General features: G+C 40.7%; 1 protein-coding gene across 3 annotated transcripts in view; it reads left to right on the top strand.

Moving 5' to 3' along the window:
* Camk4 (calcium/calmodulin dependent protein kinase IV) overlaps nucleotides 1–16,750 on the top strand; it is a 219,403-nt gene that overhangs the window by 131,594 nt on the left and 71,059 nt on the right. For all 3 annotated transcript variants that reach the window (XM_055625568.1, XM_055625567.1, XM_055625569.1), the window contains 2 exons: nucleotides 11,512–11,574; nucleotides 13,681–13,763. In XM_055625568.1, the coding sequence (XP_055481543.1) occupies nucleotides 11,512–11,574; nucleotides 13,681–13,763 (146 nt within the window). The remainder of the gene's footprint in view (nucleotides 1–11,511; nucleotides 11,575–13,680; nucleotides 13,764–16,750) is intronic.

Genomic DNA, 16,750 nt, shown 5'->3' with positions numbered 1-16,750 from the left:
TGTCCCCATTACTATGGAACCCACTTGGACACTGAACTGCTATCTGTGCAGGGGTTCTAGGTTATCTCCATGAATAGTTCTTGGTTGGAGTATGAGTCTCTGGGAAGTTCCCTGTGTTCAAATTTTCTGGTTCTGTTGCTCTCCTTGTGGGGTTCCCATCCTCTCCAGCTCTTACTATTTCCCACATCTTACATAAGATTCCATGCATTCTGCCCAACAGTTGGCCATAAGTGTCAGCGTCTGCTTTGATAGTCTGCAGGGCAGAGTCTTTCAGAGGCCGTCTGTGGCAGGTTCCTAGCTTGTTTCCTGTTTTCTTCTTCTGATGTACATCCTCATTGCCTTTCAGGATGGGGATTGAGCGTTTTAGTCAGGGTCCTCTCTCTTGATTAGTTTCTTTAGATGTACAGATTTTAGTAGGTTTATCCTATGTTATATGTCTATATGAGTGAGTATATACCATGTGTGTCTTTCTGCTTCTGGGACAGCTCACTCAGGATGATCCTTTCCAGGTCCCACCATTTACCTGCAAATTTCATGATTTCCTTATTTTTCATTGCAGAGTAATACTCCATTGTGTAGATGTACCACAATTTCTGTATCCATTCCTCCACTGAGGGGCATCTGGGCTGTTTCCAGCTTCTGGCTATTACAAATAACGCTGCTACAAACATGGTTGAGCAAATGTTCTTATTGTGTACTTGAGCCTCTTTTGAATATATGCCTAGGAGTGGTATGGCTGGATCTTGAGGAAGCGTTACTCCTATTTGTCTGAGAAAGCGCCAGATTGATTTTCAAAGTGGTTGTACAAGTTTACATTCTCACCAGCAGTGGAGGAGTGTTCCCCTTTCTCCACAACCTCTCCAGCATGTGTTGTCACTTGAGTTTTTCATCTTGGCCATTCTGATGGGTGTAAGGTGAAATCTCAGGGTTGTTTTGATTTGCATTTCCCTAATGGCTAATGATGTTCAGCATTTCTTTAAGTGTTTCGCTGCCATTCGATAATCCTCTACAGAAAGTTCTCTGTTTAGCTCTGTTCCCCATTTTTTAATTGGATTACTTGGTTTGCTGCTTTTCAGCTTCTTTAGTTCTTTATATATACTGGATATCCCATCTTTTGCATCTATATAAATGACAGTTTCATTCAACTTCTCTGGCCACACCCCGTTGTTTCTGCCGTGTGTGGCTGTGTCAATGTTACCTCATCAGCAACTCTTTTACTGTCTTCTTCACCTTGATTCCTTCCAATGTAATACATGGAAACACAGGACCTATTATTTATTTGTATTCTGCCTCTCCTAGAACATAGATTTTTTTTAATACTCCAGAATCTATTTTATTCACTGATACACCTTCATGCCCAGAATATCATCAGACTATAACAGACACTAAACAAATATTTGCTAAATTAATAGATTTTTAAAAATGTTTTTTTTGTTGTTGTTGTTGTTGATGATGATAATAATGAAAAAAAATTCTCCTTGGATTTATAAATAAATAAATAAATAAATAAATAAATAATTCTCAGTGATTCAAGAGGAGAATAATGGGAGGTAGGAGTACCAGGAGTTGGAGGAGAGAGGTTACAAATTTTTCTGCTGTCAAATGGAAGCATCAAGGGCCTCTTAAACTTGGTGTCATAAATTTAAAATTGGAAGTTAACAAAGCTGCACATTGCCCTAAAATGGATTTAGTTCAGAAATAGAATAAGAGTAAAGCTTATTAATGAGCTTATGGATTCTGTCTAGAAATTACAAGTAAATGAGAGAAGGGCAGGGAGTTGAGAGTGTGTGTAAAAAAATATAACAGACCTTGGACTCTGAGTCAAGCTAGAGGGAAGATAAAAGACAGAAATCATACACATGGAATATACTCACTTATAAGTGGATATTAGATGTATAACATAGGATAATCATACTAAAATCTATACAACTAAAGAAGCTGAGAAATGAGGACCCTGGGTAAAATGATCAATCCTCATTCAGAAAAGCAACTGGGATGGACATCGGAAGAGAGAGAAAACAGGGAACAGGACAGGACCCTACCACAGAGGGCCGTGGAAGCCAGGAAGTGACGCCAAGGGAAAGCTAAAAGGTTGCATGCTGGTCATGACAGGGCCACAGCCATAAGACACAACAGCCAGGATCTGTGGTGTATTTCCTACTGAAGCCAACACAGGTCACTTCTTGGGTCAATGCCAAAAGCAAGACAGCCACAAGATGTCCAGACTTATGTTTAGACAAGAAGACGGAGGAATAAAAACCACCATTCATAGACTCCCACAGCTACTGGGGATACCGGCTTTATATAAGAAACCTTCCATTTAATTTCATGTGTGCCACGTTTGATATTTTGCATGTTCAAAGAGCAGGCCTTCACTTTCAAATCCTTGTAGACCAGGAATGCTCTTGAGTTTAACAAAATTCCACTTGTCAAGTCTCCTTCCAAGTGTGCCAGCGTCAGAAAAAATCTGTCAAGTGTCAGGAAATTAAGCAGAGCCTGTGTAGAAGGGGATCATTCTGAACGCTGCAAGGCACCTCTTATGTATTCATTAGAAATTTATACTTTCCGTGTTTTCATAATGCCTCTGAGAAGCACAGTTCTGTGCCCTGCATCATTCTCTGAAAATTATGCAAAGCAAAGATGAGCCAGAGAGGGCAGAGGCTAGAGACAAACAAGACACAGACTCATTTTCTGTAACGACAATTAAACCTAATGTTGTTGTGTCTGTTACTGCAGGTGGATGTGTGTGAGAGCGGGAGCCTGTGTGTGTGTGTGTGTGTGTGTGTGTGTGTGTGTGTGTGTGTGTGTATGGGTGTGTGCATTTGAATGTGGAAGCCAGAGGTCAAGGTTGGCTATTTCTTCTCGGTTGCCCTCCACATTTAATTTTTGATGTTGGGTCTCTCGCTGAAGCCGGTTGGATAATGGATTTGGCTGAGATGGTCAGTGAGCTCCAGGGATTCGCCCGTGTCCACCTCTGTGGTAGTAAGGGACAGGTGAGCGCCACCATTATGAGCACTTTATAAGGCTGCTAGGGATTCAGTTTAGAGCCTCATGATGGTGTGGCAGGCGTTTTACACACCTCCAGTCCTTGTCTTGTGTGGAAATGCTGCCACACCTGACAAAGACAAGGCGGACAAGAACACCTGTCTCTTTTGATAAAGGTCACCCAGCTCATTCAGAAGGTAGAGGTTCCAGGCCCAGGTTGCATGTGACATGATCATGTGACTCGAGTCCAGGAGAGATTCGCATCTACACACCTCCTTTCTTCCGGCTCTCCCTGCTGCTCGGCCTCTACTTGTCCCTTCCACAACACACAAGTGAGTTTCATCTTTTCAAGTCCTCCCTTCTTCAAGTGCCCTTATCTTTCTCCTCTTGCCATCATCTTGGCAAAAGCTCTGGAGTACATCGACTGCTTATCTTCACCAAGGGTCCATATTTAGCCAGCCCCATTCCACTATGAGGACCTTGGTGTTACTGAAGAACTGCACTTTTACTCAACTTCCATTATTAGAGCTCACACAAACTTGGAGGTTCTATTGAGGTTGAGAAATCTTGAGTTTCATGAAGTTTTGATACTGTCCACATACCTTTTAAGTGTACTATTTTATTTTTATGCATAAACGTCACAGGTTATGTTCTATATTAAAACTATAACAAAATCTATTTCTATGGCTACCTTAACAATCACAAGAATGAATGAAAATATTTCTTTGAATACTTTGGGTAATTTAAGGAGAACTGCTGAAACAGAGGTCTATGGAAAGTCTCCAGATGCTGAAGCCAGTTAGGGATAATCTATTTTATGTTGGCCGTCACAGCAGTGACACGGAGAACGTAAGTGGGAGGCAAAGTTCCTTTTGATAAGCAATGAAACACCATATTTTGGAAAGCATGAATGTGACTCCATCACCATCTGTCTTTGTAGCATTAAAATTCATGGTGTTGGAAAGAAGGCTCGGCAACTAAGAGAGCTTGCTGCTTTTTCAGAACACCTGAGTAGAATTCCTAGCACCCATGTTGGTTGTATGTACAGCTCCAGGGGGTCTGATGCCCTCTTCTGGACATCATGGTCACCTGCACGAACATGGCATATACTCACACATATACATGCACAAACACATAAAATAGAAGTAAATCTTTAAACTTCAGAATGCGTTGATTGAACAAATAGGCACCTCTTCACATTCCTTCTGCCCATCCCAACCAGGGACAGGATCACGCTGGGCTGCTCTTTGGCCATTCATGCACTCCGCATACAGTTTAGTCCATTTACTCTGATTCGTTTGGCTCCTCTAAGCATAAAAACTAAATTTCACATTGTTTAGCATACGGAACTAGAAGAGGGGAAACTTCAGCTACCTGCCAGAAAGCTCTTCTACGATTCTGAGGCAGCACTCTGAACTGGCACAGTGACACAGAACATACTGTAAAAATGCATGTCATTTGCAAAACTGGTAGAGAAACCGCTTTTGAGCTTAAGACAAATTACAAACCCAGAAGGTTGCTTTTGTTTTTTTGTTTTTGTTTTTGTTTTTGCTTTTGCTTTTGTTTTTGGTAAAGTTAACTATTTTGAATATTCCTGCAAAAAATATAATCTAACACCCAGTTTTTAAAAGCCCTCACAGTGTGGGATATGTGCTAGGTAACACGGTAAAGCATTTTTTCAGAACGTGTGTTTGCATTAGACAAAAAAAGAAAATTTCTTATTGACTATGAAAACATAAAAAAACATGTTAAGGGACTCTGTTATCTGCTGTCATTTTACATTGATCAGAGACACATGAAATCATTAGGTGCGATCACGTATCACATACATCCTAAATGTTCCAGTGAATGAAAAGGAGCCAGGGGTCAGTGATTGAAGTCTTATAATTTTTTTAAAGAATCATATAAATCAATCGGGAGTGGGGAGGGGTGGTGCACGCCTTTAATCACTGCACTTGGGGAGCAGAGACAGTTGGATCTTTGAATTTGAGGCCAGCCTGGTCTTCAAAGTAAGTGCAGGACAGCCAAGGCTACACAGGGAAACCCTGTCTCAAAGAAAGAATCATGTAAATAATGAAAAATCTATTTATTTTGCATTAGTAAGAAAATTATTGCTGACCTGGAGTGGTTAAAAGTATAACCTCTATTATAAAAGTAACATAAACTGGAATGAACAAGTCGATATATCTAGCTTACAACTATTCTAATAAAACTGTGCTGCAGTTGTGAGTCACCATAATTGCCTAGATTCAGGCTCTCATGTTACAAAAACTGGCACACTGTGAGAAGATAGGTATGAATCTGCCTCACTATGGTGGCTCTTTTATCATCTGTAAGACCTCATTTAAAACTAATAATAATCCATCAGGTTTTTCTTCAACAACAGCTGCAGAAACCAAAATGGGAAGATTTGCTCTCATTCAAGATTCAAGTAAATCTTTTCACCCCTTGTACCCTCGGCTGTTCTGAAAACTGTTTTTCAACACTGAGCTCTATCTGAGTGAGAATAATGATGCCAGCTCTTATGGCCACCGCCGTACGTGACACTTTCATGTGCACCGTTTCAGCCAGTCTGGTCAAAGCATAGCTCCAGTGCCTCCTTCGGAGCCAAGGTCACAAGGCCAGGGCTCTGCCGAAGGCTGCATGGTTTTTTTTATTATTATTAATTACACTTTATTCACTTTGTATCCCCCCCATAAGCCTCCTGATCCCACTCTCTCACCCCGTTCTTCACGCATGCCCCTCCCCAAGTCCACTGATAGGGGAGGTCTCCTCTCCTTCCTTCTGATCTTAGTCTATCAGATCTCATCAGGAGTGGCTGCATTGTCATCTTCTGTGGCCTGGTAAGGCTGCTTCCCCCTCAGGGGGAGGTGATCAAAGAGCAGGCCAATCAGATTATGTCAGAGGCAGTCCCTGTCCCCATTACTATGTAACGCACTTGGACACTGAACTGCCATGGGCTATATCTGTTCTAGGTTATCTCCATGCATGGTACTTGGTTGGAGTATGAGTCTCTGGGAAGACCCCTGTGTTCAAATTTTCTGGTTCTGTTGCTCTCCTTGTGGAGTTCCTGTCCTCTCCAGATCTTACTATTTCCCACTTCTTACAAAAGATTTCCTGCACTCTGCCCAACAGTTGGCCATAAGTTTCAGCGTCTCCTTTGATAGTCTGCAGGGCAGAGCTTTTCAGAGGCCCTCTGTGGCAGGTTCTGGCTGCATAGTTTTTCAATGAGCTGCTTTGGATTCTTCCGTCCGGGTTTTCTTGCAGAGGTCTTATATACTAGTGGAGTAGCTCTTGCACACAGGAAGATTTTCCTTGAAACTTAAAATTTCCTTCCACATTAAAGAATTTTCATTTTCCTCCCGGAGCTTCCTGTCTACATACCAAGAATTTCAGTTATTGACATTACTCATTGGCCATCAGCAGCCCACATCAGATTATCTCTCCGTACCATTTACACACTGAACAACTTATTCTTCATTTATTGTTAACAATGGGATGGCTTTTTAAAAATATCAAATAATGTAAAAAATATTTTATAATAAACCCAGTATTTAAAAAATAACAACATTTCAAACCAGAAATTTATTTTCCACTGAACCATGGAGGTTTGGACTTTAATTTGCTTTTACGTGTATTTAGAGTGCCTTCCTGTGTGCATGTGCACTGACATTTATGGTGGTACGCCACGATGGCCGCAGGTGGCCTTATATCCCCTGTGGGAAATAAAGTTACAGACAGCTGCGGGCCATCATGCAGGAGCTGGGAACTGAACCTGGGTTCTAGGTGAGAGTTCTTAACAGAAAGCTGGCCATGTCATTAGGCTCAAGTGGAGTTTTTAAGCAAAACAGAGCCTTCACCATCTTCTGGTGGCATTATACAGATAAATCTTATCACCAAATTAATTTGTAGGCTTCCTCTGAAAAGACCTTATTTTGCTTGTTCTTTTGTAGGTCCTACATTATATAATATGAAGCTGAGCATATAAAACCTAGATGATAGATACTTATTACACATACAGTGAAAAACAAATATAGAGACCTTGACTTTCTGGCTGTATGGAATGTGTGTGTGTGTGTGTGTGTGTGTGTGTGTGTCTGTGTGTGTCTGTGTGTGTGTGAATATGAAGTTTTTGAGAATACAATAGGAGGTATGGATATTTTTCCTTCCCAACACAGTATTTTAGGGACTGGTTTACCCAAACTTCAACTCCTACCTTTCATGTTTGCTAGTCCTCATTGTCCTACATTGCTTGCTTTCTTTCAATATGTCACTAGTAACATCAAAATACTGGACAAAGTGACACACTAGAGGTGGAGAGTAAGAAAGCGGAGTTCCAGGTACCAGTGAGTTTGGGAGACTCATTCACCAGGGAAGCAGGCGCCACACAGCAGCTTTCAGTATGGATTTATAAGAGTCTCATGGAAAAGCAGCTTAAATCACTTCTGTGTTGAGTCTGCGTGTGACTGTTAAACAACCGTAATTTGAATATTAAATCTGTTGACTGTTAGAATTGTTACAAATTAATAAGAACTCGTGGTTTATTAATTAGTCTGGGACATAGAAAAAGCAGAGAAAGTAACATTTCACAATGTTAGGGAAGCAGACAAGAGAAGGAACAAATAATAAAACAATCATCACTGGTGCCTTCAGTGTCGGACAACATCCAGTTTTCAGGAGACTCAGGTCCTGCCCCAACCCGAAATTCCAGTTTTCTCAAAGCTGATCAGAGGAGAAGGCTCCTTACCCTGCTTGTTCCTGTCATGACATGTTTCTTACATACAGATTTATGCATTGAAAACAATGAGAAAATTTGTTGAGACTAGCATACAGATGGGAGGCAGTGGGTCTTCTGTGACACTGGAGAGCAGACTTGGAGCTTCTGTGGCCACATTTCCTACCACTTGGAAAGAGAAGAACAGAGCCCTGGTCCCAGAGAGGACAAAGTTTGTGACTGAGCCTCCGTATTTGGCTATGTGTGGAAGACTTTCTCTGCCTTTCCGTGTGCCAAAATGCTCAACTATAGCATAGGTAAGCTTATGTTGGGTGTTGGTACTTAGAAATGGAGAGGTTTTGCTCTAAATGTGGGCGAGTCAGCTATAATTCAATCTTTGAGGGAGATTTTTGAAGCAATTTCCAAATGTTTTGAGTCACAGAACACTAGATGTACTAAGATACGTCTTTTCTTATTCTTTTCACAGTGAAAGCCCTAGAGCCTATCATTGTGATATACAGTCACTTGAGTCAGCTTCTTACCAGCTTGTTTTCCTCTGCTCACAATGAATCCACCCTCCCCTGTTATCTCGTGTATTACCTGTCAGTTTGGAAGATGGACAGATCGTATCTTCCCTACCTTCCTCTAGACAGAATTTATAGCTGATAATTCATTTTGTGCTGGATATTCATACATACATTCATAAGTATTCTCAGTTGCAAGCTGCTATTCATCCAACACAAGTAGAATACATTTTTGTTTTGTAGTATTAATAGTTATTCTGGTTAGCTTCTGTTGCCAACTTGACACAAATTCAAGTCACCTGGGAAAAGGGAACCATAGTTAAGAAACTGCCTCAATGAGATTGGCCTGTGGAGATGTCTGTAAGAGATGATGTTGACAGGTCCAGCCCACGGTGGGCAGCACCATTCCTAGACAGGTGGATCTGGACTGCACAAGTGAGGTAGCTGAGCACAAGTCAGTGACTGAGCCGTCAAACCACGCTTTTCTCCACGCTTTCTTCTTTAGTTTTTCCTTTAGTTCCTACCTTGGAAGTGTAACTCAAATAAATCCTTTTCTCACCAAGTTGCTTTTGGTCAGAGCATTTTATCACAGGGGCACAAATGTCACTAGAACACCAGTTTAATTGTCTTTGGCATGGAGGTGTAAAGGCACTGTGAATGTCCTAATTGATTTCGTGAGTGACCGAAATTTTCATGGCTATGAAGCTTTACAGTAAGTGTATAACTACTGATATTTTATTATGTGTGATGTTGAAATTATTTATTGGGATGGGAATGTTGGGATGAGAATACTGGGTTTCTTTATGCATATCATTGAGCTTTGCTTATGTTCATCTTTTTTTGACTCCCATCTCTGTCTCTTTCTTTGTCTCACATATATTTCTCCTTCTACTTTGATGCTATATGAGAGAGAGAGAGAGACAGTCAGACAGACAGACAGAGAGTATATTCTACAGCTAAGAGAAAACATGTTTGTTTTTCTTGTGGCTAATTCACTTAGCTTGATGATTTCTAGTTATCAACAAGAGTTCTTTAACATTTTCTTATAAACATTTTTCCTTATAAAAATTAAAGGTGTAGTCATAGTGACTGATCTCTTTAATCAAAGACCTATAGAGTACGACAAAATTACTTTTATCAGAAGAAACTACAAATATGATATATACATATGTTGCAACCAAGGAAAATAGAACATAAAGCTTGTAATTTTTCCTGAATATTCTCTCTTTTTAAAGAACTTATTATTGTTAATATTTTTATTGAGAAAAGATATATCAAATCAATATTGTTTTTTGTCCTGAGTCCTGATGTGCTGGCCACATGACATAGAATTGTATTTCTCCACCCTCTAACAATAACTTACATGGTAGAGGCCGTTCTTTATTGAAAGTAGTCTCTTGGATTTGCTCACAGTTTGGCTATGAAGGGAGCATAAATCTCTTCATAGTCACATGTAAAGATGCACCCTCTGCTGGATCTTGAGACATCTCAAGTGACAGAAATGGTAGCTTGAACACATGATCAGTGGTACATTGATGGCGTGTGTGTGTGTGTGTGTGTGTGTGTGTGTGTGTGTGTGTGTGTGTAGCAGGGGGGTACCCATTGTGTGCATGTGTATAAGAATATAGAGAGGCAAGAGGGCAATTTATTGTTTCTTGCCTCAGGTGCCACCCATCGTCTTAAAAAGAGTCTTTCATTGGCCTGGAACCTACCATGGAGGCTGGGCTAGCAGGCCTGGAGCTTGAAAGATCCAATGCATACTGCAGACAACCCTTCACACTTCCTGTTTAGGTGTGACATTTGTGGCACCACACACCTCTCATTTGCTGTGACTGATGGTCAGTCCTGTGCACACAGAGAGGGAGCATCTCGTGCTTTGCAGCTGAGAAGTTCAGTAGGCATTGTCTCAAAGATGTCAAGTGACAAACCTATTAGGGTCTCTTAATTGCCACTCATAGAAACTAATTCTAGATTACAAGAAGAAGGAAAATTCAGTGGCTCATATTATTATAAGGTTCAAAGGATAAATGAATTCATGTATAGCAATACAGGAACAAGGTAATGTCCTTATTGCTTTTCTTATCTCAGTTGTTTTTCCTATGTTGACATACAATATAAAAAGGAGACTTGAGAGCAGTGTCATCTGTTCTTTTATGCTCTCATAATTTCAAATATAAAAAAATGCACTAACCATGCATGGAGAAGACCCAGATCCTCTGCTCAGATGTAGCCCATGGCAGCTTAGTTTCCATGTGTTTCCCCGAGCAAGGGGAGCAGGGGCTGTCTCTGACATGAACTCAGTTGCCTGCTCTTTGATCACTTCCCCCAAGCAGGGCAGCCTTGCCAGGCCACAGAGGAAGAGGACCCAGGCAGTCTTGCTGAGACTTGATAGGCTAGGGTCAGAAGGCAGGGGAGGAGAACTCCCCCTTTCAGTGAACTGGGGGAGGGGGAGAGGGGAACGTAAGGGAAAGAGAAGGTGAGCTGGGAAGAGATGAGGGAGGGGGCTACAATCGAGATATAAAGTGAATAGATTATAAAAGATTAAAAAATAAAATAAAATAATTACTTATCAAAATAAAAAAAGAAAATGTATTTTCTTGACTATTTGAGCCCAATGTCCTCTGGAGAGGATATTGCGGGATGATTGTTTCTGGCAGAAATATGTGGTGCTATCACGCTTCCACAGGACAGTGTATGTGGGTTAGGCTGAATGATGTGGCACATCTATGTGAAGAAGCTGGGTGAAGTGACTGACGGGTCTGTGAGGTTGGGTGAGACCTCTGTCTATGAAAATAAAAGAAATATAGGGGCAGGTTGGGATGAACCTGCACGGTAGGAGTGGTTATGATGATTTTTTGACAGATGCCATGCAAAACATCTTGCAAACTGTGTGCTCCATTAGTTACTGGTTGTGCCTTGTCTCTGAAGCAGAGATGTGGGCCACCTAGCTAAAAAGAAAGGGAGGAAGAAGATCAAAGAAGAGCCTAACGTCAGGTGTGAAGACGCACATCCAGCACCTTGGAGGCTCATGCTGGAGGGTCAAGGGTTACAGGTCACCATGAGCTACATAGGGAAAGTGTGTGTGTGTGTGTGTGTGTGTGTGTGTGTGTGTGTGTGTGTGGCAGAGAGAGAGAGAGAGAGACAGACAGACAGAGACAGACAAGGAGACAGCGCACCTTTCCAACCTCTGCATTTACCAGCTGGCCAATGCTGTTTCTCATCTCTGGCACCGTTGAAACTTTTCCAAGCTGGAGCCCTCTTCTGTTTACGTTTCTTTCTGCCTTCTAGGTGGACAAGAAGATAGTAAGAACGGAAATAGGAGTGCTGCTGCGCCTCTCGCACCCGAACATCGTAAGTCGCTTTTAGCTTACTGTTTCAAAGCCTCTCCAAACACTGTAGAATGGGATCACTGTCCTCCGCTCTTCATCTCCGAGGCAGCATGGCCAAGTCCGAGGCCTTACTCCACCAACTGCAGTAGGTTTCAGAATAGGCAGATGAACGATACATACCACGCCTCTTCTCGTGCCTAAAAGGAGAGAAATGGAGAATTTTGTTTTGCTCAAATGAAACACTGGCTTTCTCCCTCTTTTGTTTGCCTGTCTTTTTAATATGTCATTGCTGAAAAGGCCTGTGAAGCAAAAGGCATTGCTTTCCAAAGTCATTACAGCCGTTGGGAGATATCTGCTTCAGAAATAATGCAAAGATGCAAATGAATGATGTACGTGAATGGGAGAACTAAACGGTTTCCAGAAGCTCTGCTGTAGTCTGGGACCAGATGATGCCTGTGAGGAAAAAAAAAATGTCTAGTGAAAAGCTGTTTAGAATCAATGAGGTGAAAAAGAACAAAATCATTTTCACAGCAGCAACTTGGTTTTATAAATTAAGCTATCTACCTAATTTTTTTTTTTTAAAAAAAACCTATTTGTGTCTGGGGTGATGACCTGCAATGCTCTAAGCAAGTGTACACAGCTTCGTGTATTCATTAAAGGTGCAGCAGCCTTACCAGGCCACAGAAGAGGACAATGCAGCCACTTTTGATGAGAACTGATAGACTAAGATCAGAAAGGAGAGGAGAACCTCCCCTATCAGTGGTCTTGGGGAGGGGCGTGCATGCAGGAGGGGAGGGAGGGTGGGATCGGGAGGGAGGAGGGAGGGGCTTATGGGGGGATACAAAATGAATAAAGTGTAATTAATAAAAAATAAAAAAAGTTAAAAAAATAAAACAAAATAAAGGTGCTCTTGGGTACATACCAGCAAATGTTTTTCTTATAATAAATAGGAAGATGGACTGTCACCCTGATTCAGCAATCTTGGGTTGCCACCAAAGACCACACACCTCTGTGTCTGCCATTTTCCCATCCTTGGTGTGTTGACTTTTCACCCTGTGCTTTATCTTCGTGGCCCTATAGTGACAGCTTCACATTTCTCTAAATCGCCAGATTGATGATAATCAAGGAAGAACTTGGAAGGGCCTTGTCAGCAGAGTTAGATGAGAAAAGATTCTCAGAAACTACCGCGGCAGAGTTCTCTTGAAAATTTGCTGGCCAGAGGTAGCTAAAAATGCTCCCTAACGACATCCAGGCCTGTCGACTAGAGAACAGGGTTGTCATAAGTGGCTTAGACTGAGACCGTTATCATCCACAGTGAGGCACCAGGTGCCTTACTTCTCAGAACTAAAGCAGAGTTCTGTCTGTGTGGGGATGGGGACGCTGTGGGTAAGTAGTATTCAAGCCTTTCAGACTAGTTAGCACTTTCATGCTATCCGTGCCTCTTCTTTCCAAGGAAGTCAGTGTGGAACATTCCACACACGTAGAGCAGGGCTGGCCTCTCCAGTCTCTGAGGTCTGGAGAAATGCTTACATTTGATTGGGTTATCTGAATGTGATGGAACCCTGGTGCATTCAGTTAATTCTCTACCACCATCCTTGCTAAGGACCCTTCACAAACGAGTGACTCTTTAACGGCTGACACGCACTTTTCCAACAGACTTTACTCAACCTGTCCTGCCTCACACCCTAATTCCAAATTCATTGCTTTCAAGACAAAACATTGCTCATCTCTAGCAACCATGATGGTTTCAAACAGTTTTTGCAAAGTTGGGTCTTGTATTTGATTCTAGGGAAAAGAAAGAAGGAAGAAAGGAAGGAGGAAGGAAGGAAGAAAGGAAGATTGCAACATTTGAGTAAATTTTAGGAAGTGTTTTTAAGGGAGTCATTTCAAAATAAAAAATGTCAGAAATCAATGGGATTTTTGAAAAAACTGAGGTGTCTGACAAAAATCAACAATTGTAAAGGAGAAGGCCAGCTGTCTGCCTAATGCTAAAATGAGGGACTTCCCCTGACTTGACCCAACCATTGGTAATGCAGACTATTGTTTTGTCCATAATTTTAGACATTTTCAAGGAAGATGGAAATGAGAAATTGTTGATGTTCTTTCTTAATGTATATCTTTCCCCCAGATAAAACTTAAGGAAATATTTGAAACCCCCGCAGAAATCAGTCTGGTCCTTGAGCTCGTCACGGGAGGAGAACTGTTTGACAGGTGAGTTGGACCTAGAGGGCAAAACAACAGAAACATCTGTTCTGTAGCCTCCCCAAAAATAATGGAAAGAATAAATTCCTAAGATTTTTCATAATAAAAGGATTGTGTGAATTGATATATTTTTTTGAAATAAATCTTGAGAAGATTGTTGAAGAGACATAGGTAGTAATTGGTAAGATAAATAGGTAGTTAAAAAAGAAAAACACTATGTCTATTTCCCTTCACAAACATTTATGTTCAAATAAGTAGAGTATTATAGAATCACATTATATTTTAACTAAATAGTAGTATTTATGAGATTAATGTAATGAGAAAATACTTAAATTGTGTTCTCTGTTATGATCCAAAACCTTCACAAAAGTCAGTGTTTTTCAAATGATTATCTTTAACCTCTTCTCTCCAGTATAGGAGTCTATGTAAAAAGTTCCATGTTGCAGAGCAAAGCATGGCTTGTTTTGGCCTGTTGTTGCCCCTTTGAGGGGTCTTCTCATAGGTTATCGCTCAGAGAATGGGAGAAGAGAGAACACCCCCAAAACTGGACGAACTAGGGTCAAGCCAGCTTTAGGCTTCCATAGTTGTGTCTCCTCCCTGCCTATTCAGGAGAGTATGGACAGGCTCTGGGGACCCTCTGCCACATTCATCAGGGTCATCAGCAAAGAATGAAAGTGAAGATAGCCATATGAAGTAGTTATACAGTAGAAATGGTGAGAAGCTGATGTAATAGTCCTGGTAATAATGATGTGAGAGAGAACTGGATAAGGGAAATCAGGAGACCGAGTGCAGGGGTACTGTCAAAAGCTCCACGAGTGTTCTCTGAATGAGCAAGCAGCTGTAACAATGAATGGACCCTGGAAAGAAAGGTAGCTAAAGGGGACCGGCTTTGATTGTTGGAAGAGGAACACTACTTTTCAACTTCTACAATAGTCTTGACGGTTTGTATTGCTCTCAGATTCGCATATTGAAGCCTTAACTCCCAAGATGGCCGTGAAGAGTTGGCTGCTCTGTAAGGGAGACACAGGTTATTCAGGGAGCCTGTAGGAGAGGAATTAGAGGCCTTATGAAAGAAGTACAAGTGAGCCCTCACTCCTTCCTCCACGCGAGGGCAACAGTGAAAGGGCTCTGTCTATGATAAAGCCAGCCCTTAGAAACAACTGGCATCTTTCTAGAACTATGAAAAATAAATGTCTATTGTATATTATGTATATTATAAGGCTTTGGTCAATCCCTTTGCAGCAGCCCACATAAACCAAGACAAACAAGTAGACTTTAAAACTGTGAGATTTTGACTATTTTAAGAATAAGAAAGAAGGATGTGAACAGGCATGAGTAATGCCCTATGTGCTGGCGGCAGCGGTTTCTTGATTGTCTCACAGTTCTGAAGCCTCCCTCTACCACTGAAAGGTAAGGTAATCTAGAGTAATGTTCTCCCTTGAGTTTTGGAACAAATTCGAAATTGTTCTGTGCTGCCAAGAAATCTTAGGTACACCAAACCCACCACAAGGAAGGACTACATCTTCTAAAGTCATCTTGTTCTCATGTGCTTACACAAGACTTCTTGGGGGAATAGCCAGTATTTATTGACAATGGCTCCTTTAAAACACCACTTTAACTGAACATTTTTATGATTACACCCTTTGTCTAGGTGCAGTAATGTAGTAAGATTCTGCTGTCTGTGGAGTCATGAGAGCTCTCTGAGGAGACCTTGCATATTTCTCTGCTAATTATGGTCTATTAGATGGAAATCTCACATTCCTTAATTATAAAAAGTTGCAGATAAGCCTCCTACTTGAAAACTATCACTCACCAACGGTACTTAGGATTTACCTACCACCTCATCAAGAGTCTCTTATTCCCTTCTTATGAAGCTTCTATGAGGAAAGTTGGGAAGAAATCTGTTTCAGCTCTAGAAAAAAAGTAAGAACCAAAATGTTGTTGTTAAATTTAATTTGTGGAAATAAATGAAGTATTTACATTTCATAGAAGACTGACAGAGATCCAATAAAGTATTCACTATAGTGAAAGCCCTGAGTGACTTTAAAAGATAGACTTTTCCCTCTGAATAGTGTTCACATTATTGGTGTAGATGACCTGACTAGGCCTCTCCAATATGCTGTTTATTTTACTCTTAAATTTTATCAAGTTGAAATAAATTCTGCGTTATTATCCAGTCTATTGACTTTTTCTTGAAAGTTAAAAAATGTTAATGTTGTTTATTTTTGTGCACTTACGTCAAGTTTTAATGTATTGAATTGCAATGATGAGAATTTATCCCTGGTCTAGTGATGGCTGTAACAGTAGCTAATGAATTAACTCAGAGCAGTTCATGTGGGGATAATCACATTGGTCCATTAGAGTCAGGGTGGTTGTGTTTTATTAGTAAAGAGCTGTTCTGTGGTGCTTATGAAAAATTAAACAGCCAAATCCAGGTAGAATCTGCTTGAATTTAAATACATCCAAGTCAGATTGGATTTAAATAAAAACACACACAGGATAAATGATCTAGGATTTTGAAATAAAATCAGTGTTTTTTTTTTTTCTGTCGTAGAAAAGTCATATCTAGCTTCCTATGTCATACAGTTTATAAAAAAATCTGCCTAATTCTGACATCATGGGGAAAAAAAAGCCCTAGAGTTCAAACCTTCTCAATCTCATCACAGCTCTTAAAACCCTAACATCCCGCTTTTTAAACGTTATACCTGAGCAAACTCTGGAACTTTCAGATAAGTTTTCTTTTTCTTGTTGTTGTTGGTTTTTTTTTCCTCTCAGGAAATGATTGTATTTTACCTCATAGCTCATCCAGCAGTATCCGTAGGCTTTTAATTAAACTTAAAAGTGTCCCCCACCTCTGTCTTATACCTTCAATATCTGTATTCCTTGTAAACTTCTTTGTCCTGGCTCTTCTTCTGTGAGGTTTTGCTTACCAATACCAAACACTGTACGTAGAAATCTTAAAACACAAAACCTTGAATGCTGAGTTTCTTTATTTT

The sequence above is a fragment of the Psammomys obesus genome, unplaced genomic scaffold, assembly GCF_907164565.1.
Source record: "Psammomys obesus unplaced genomic scaffold, mPsaObe1.curated_primary_1811, whole genome shotgun sequence".
Lineage (NCBI taxonomy): Eukaryota > Metazoa > Chordata > Mammalia > Rodentia > Muridae > Psammomys > Psammomys obesus.
The sequence above is the reverse complement of the archived record's forward strand: the minus strand, read 5'-3'. Positions and strand labels throughout refer to the sequence as shown.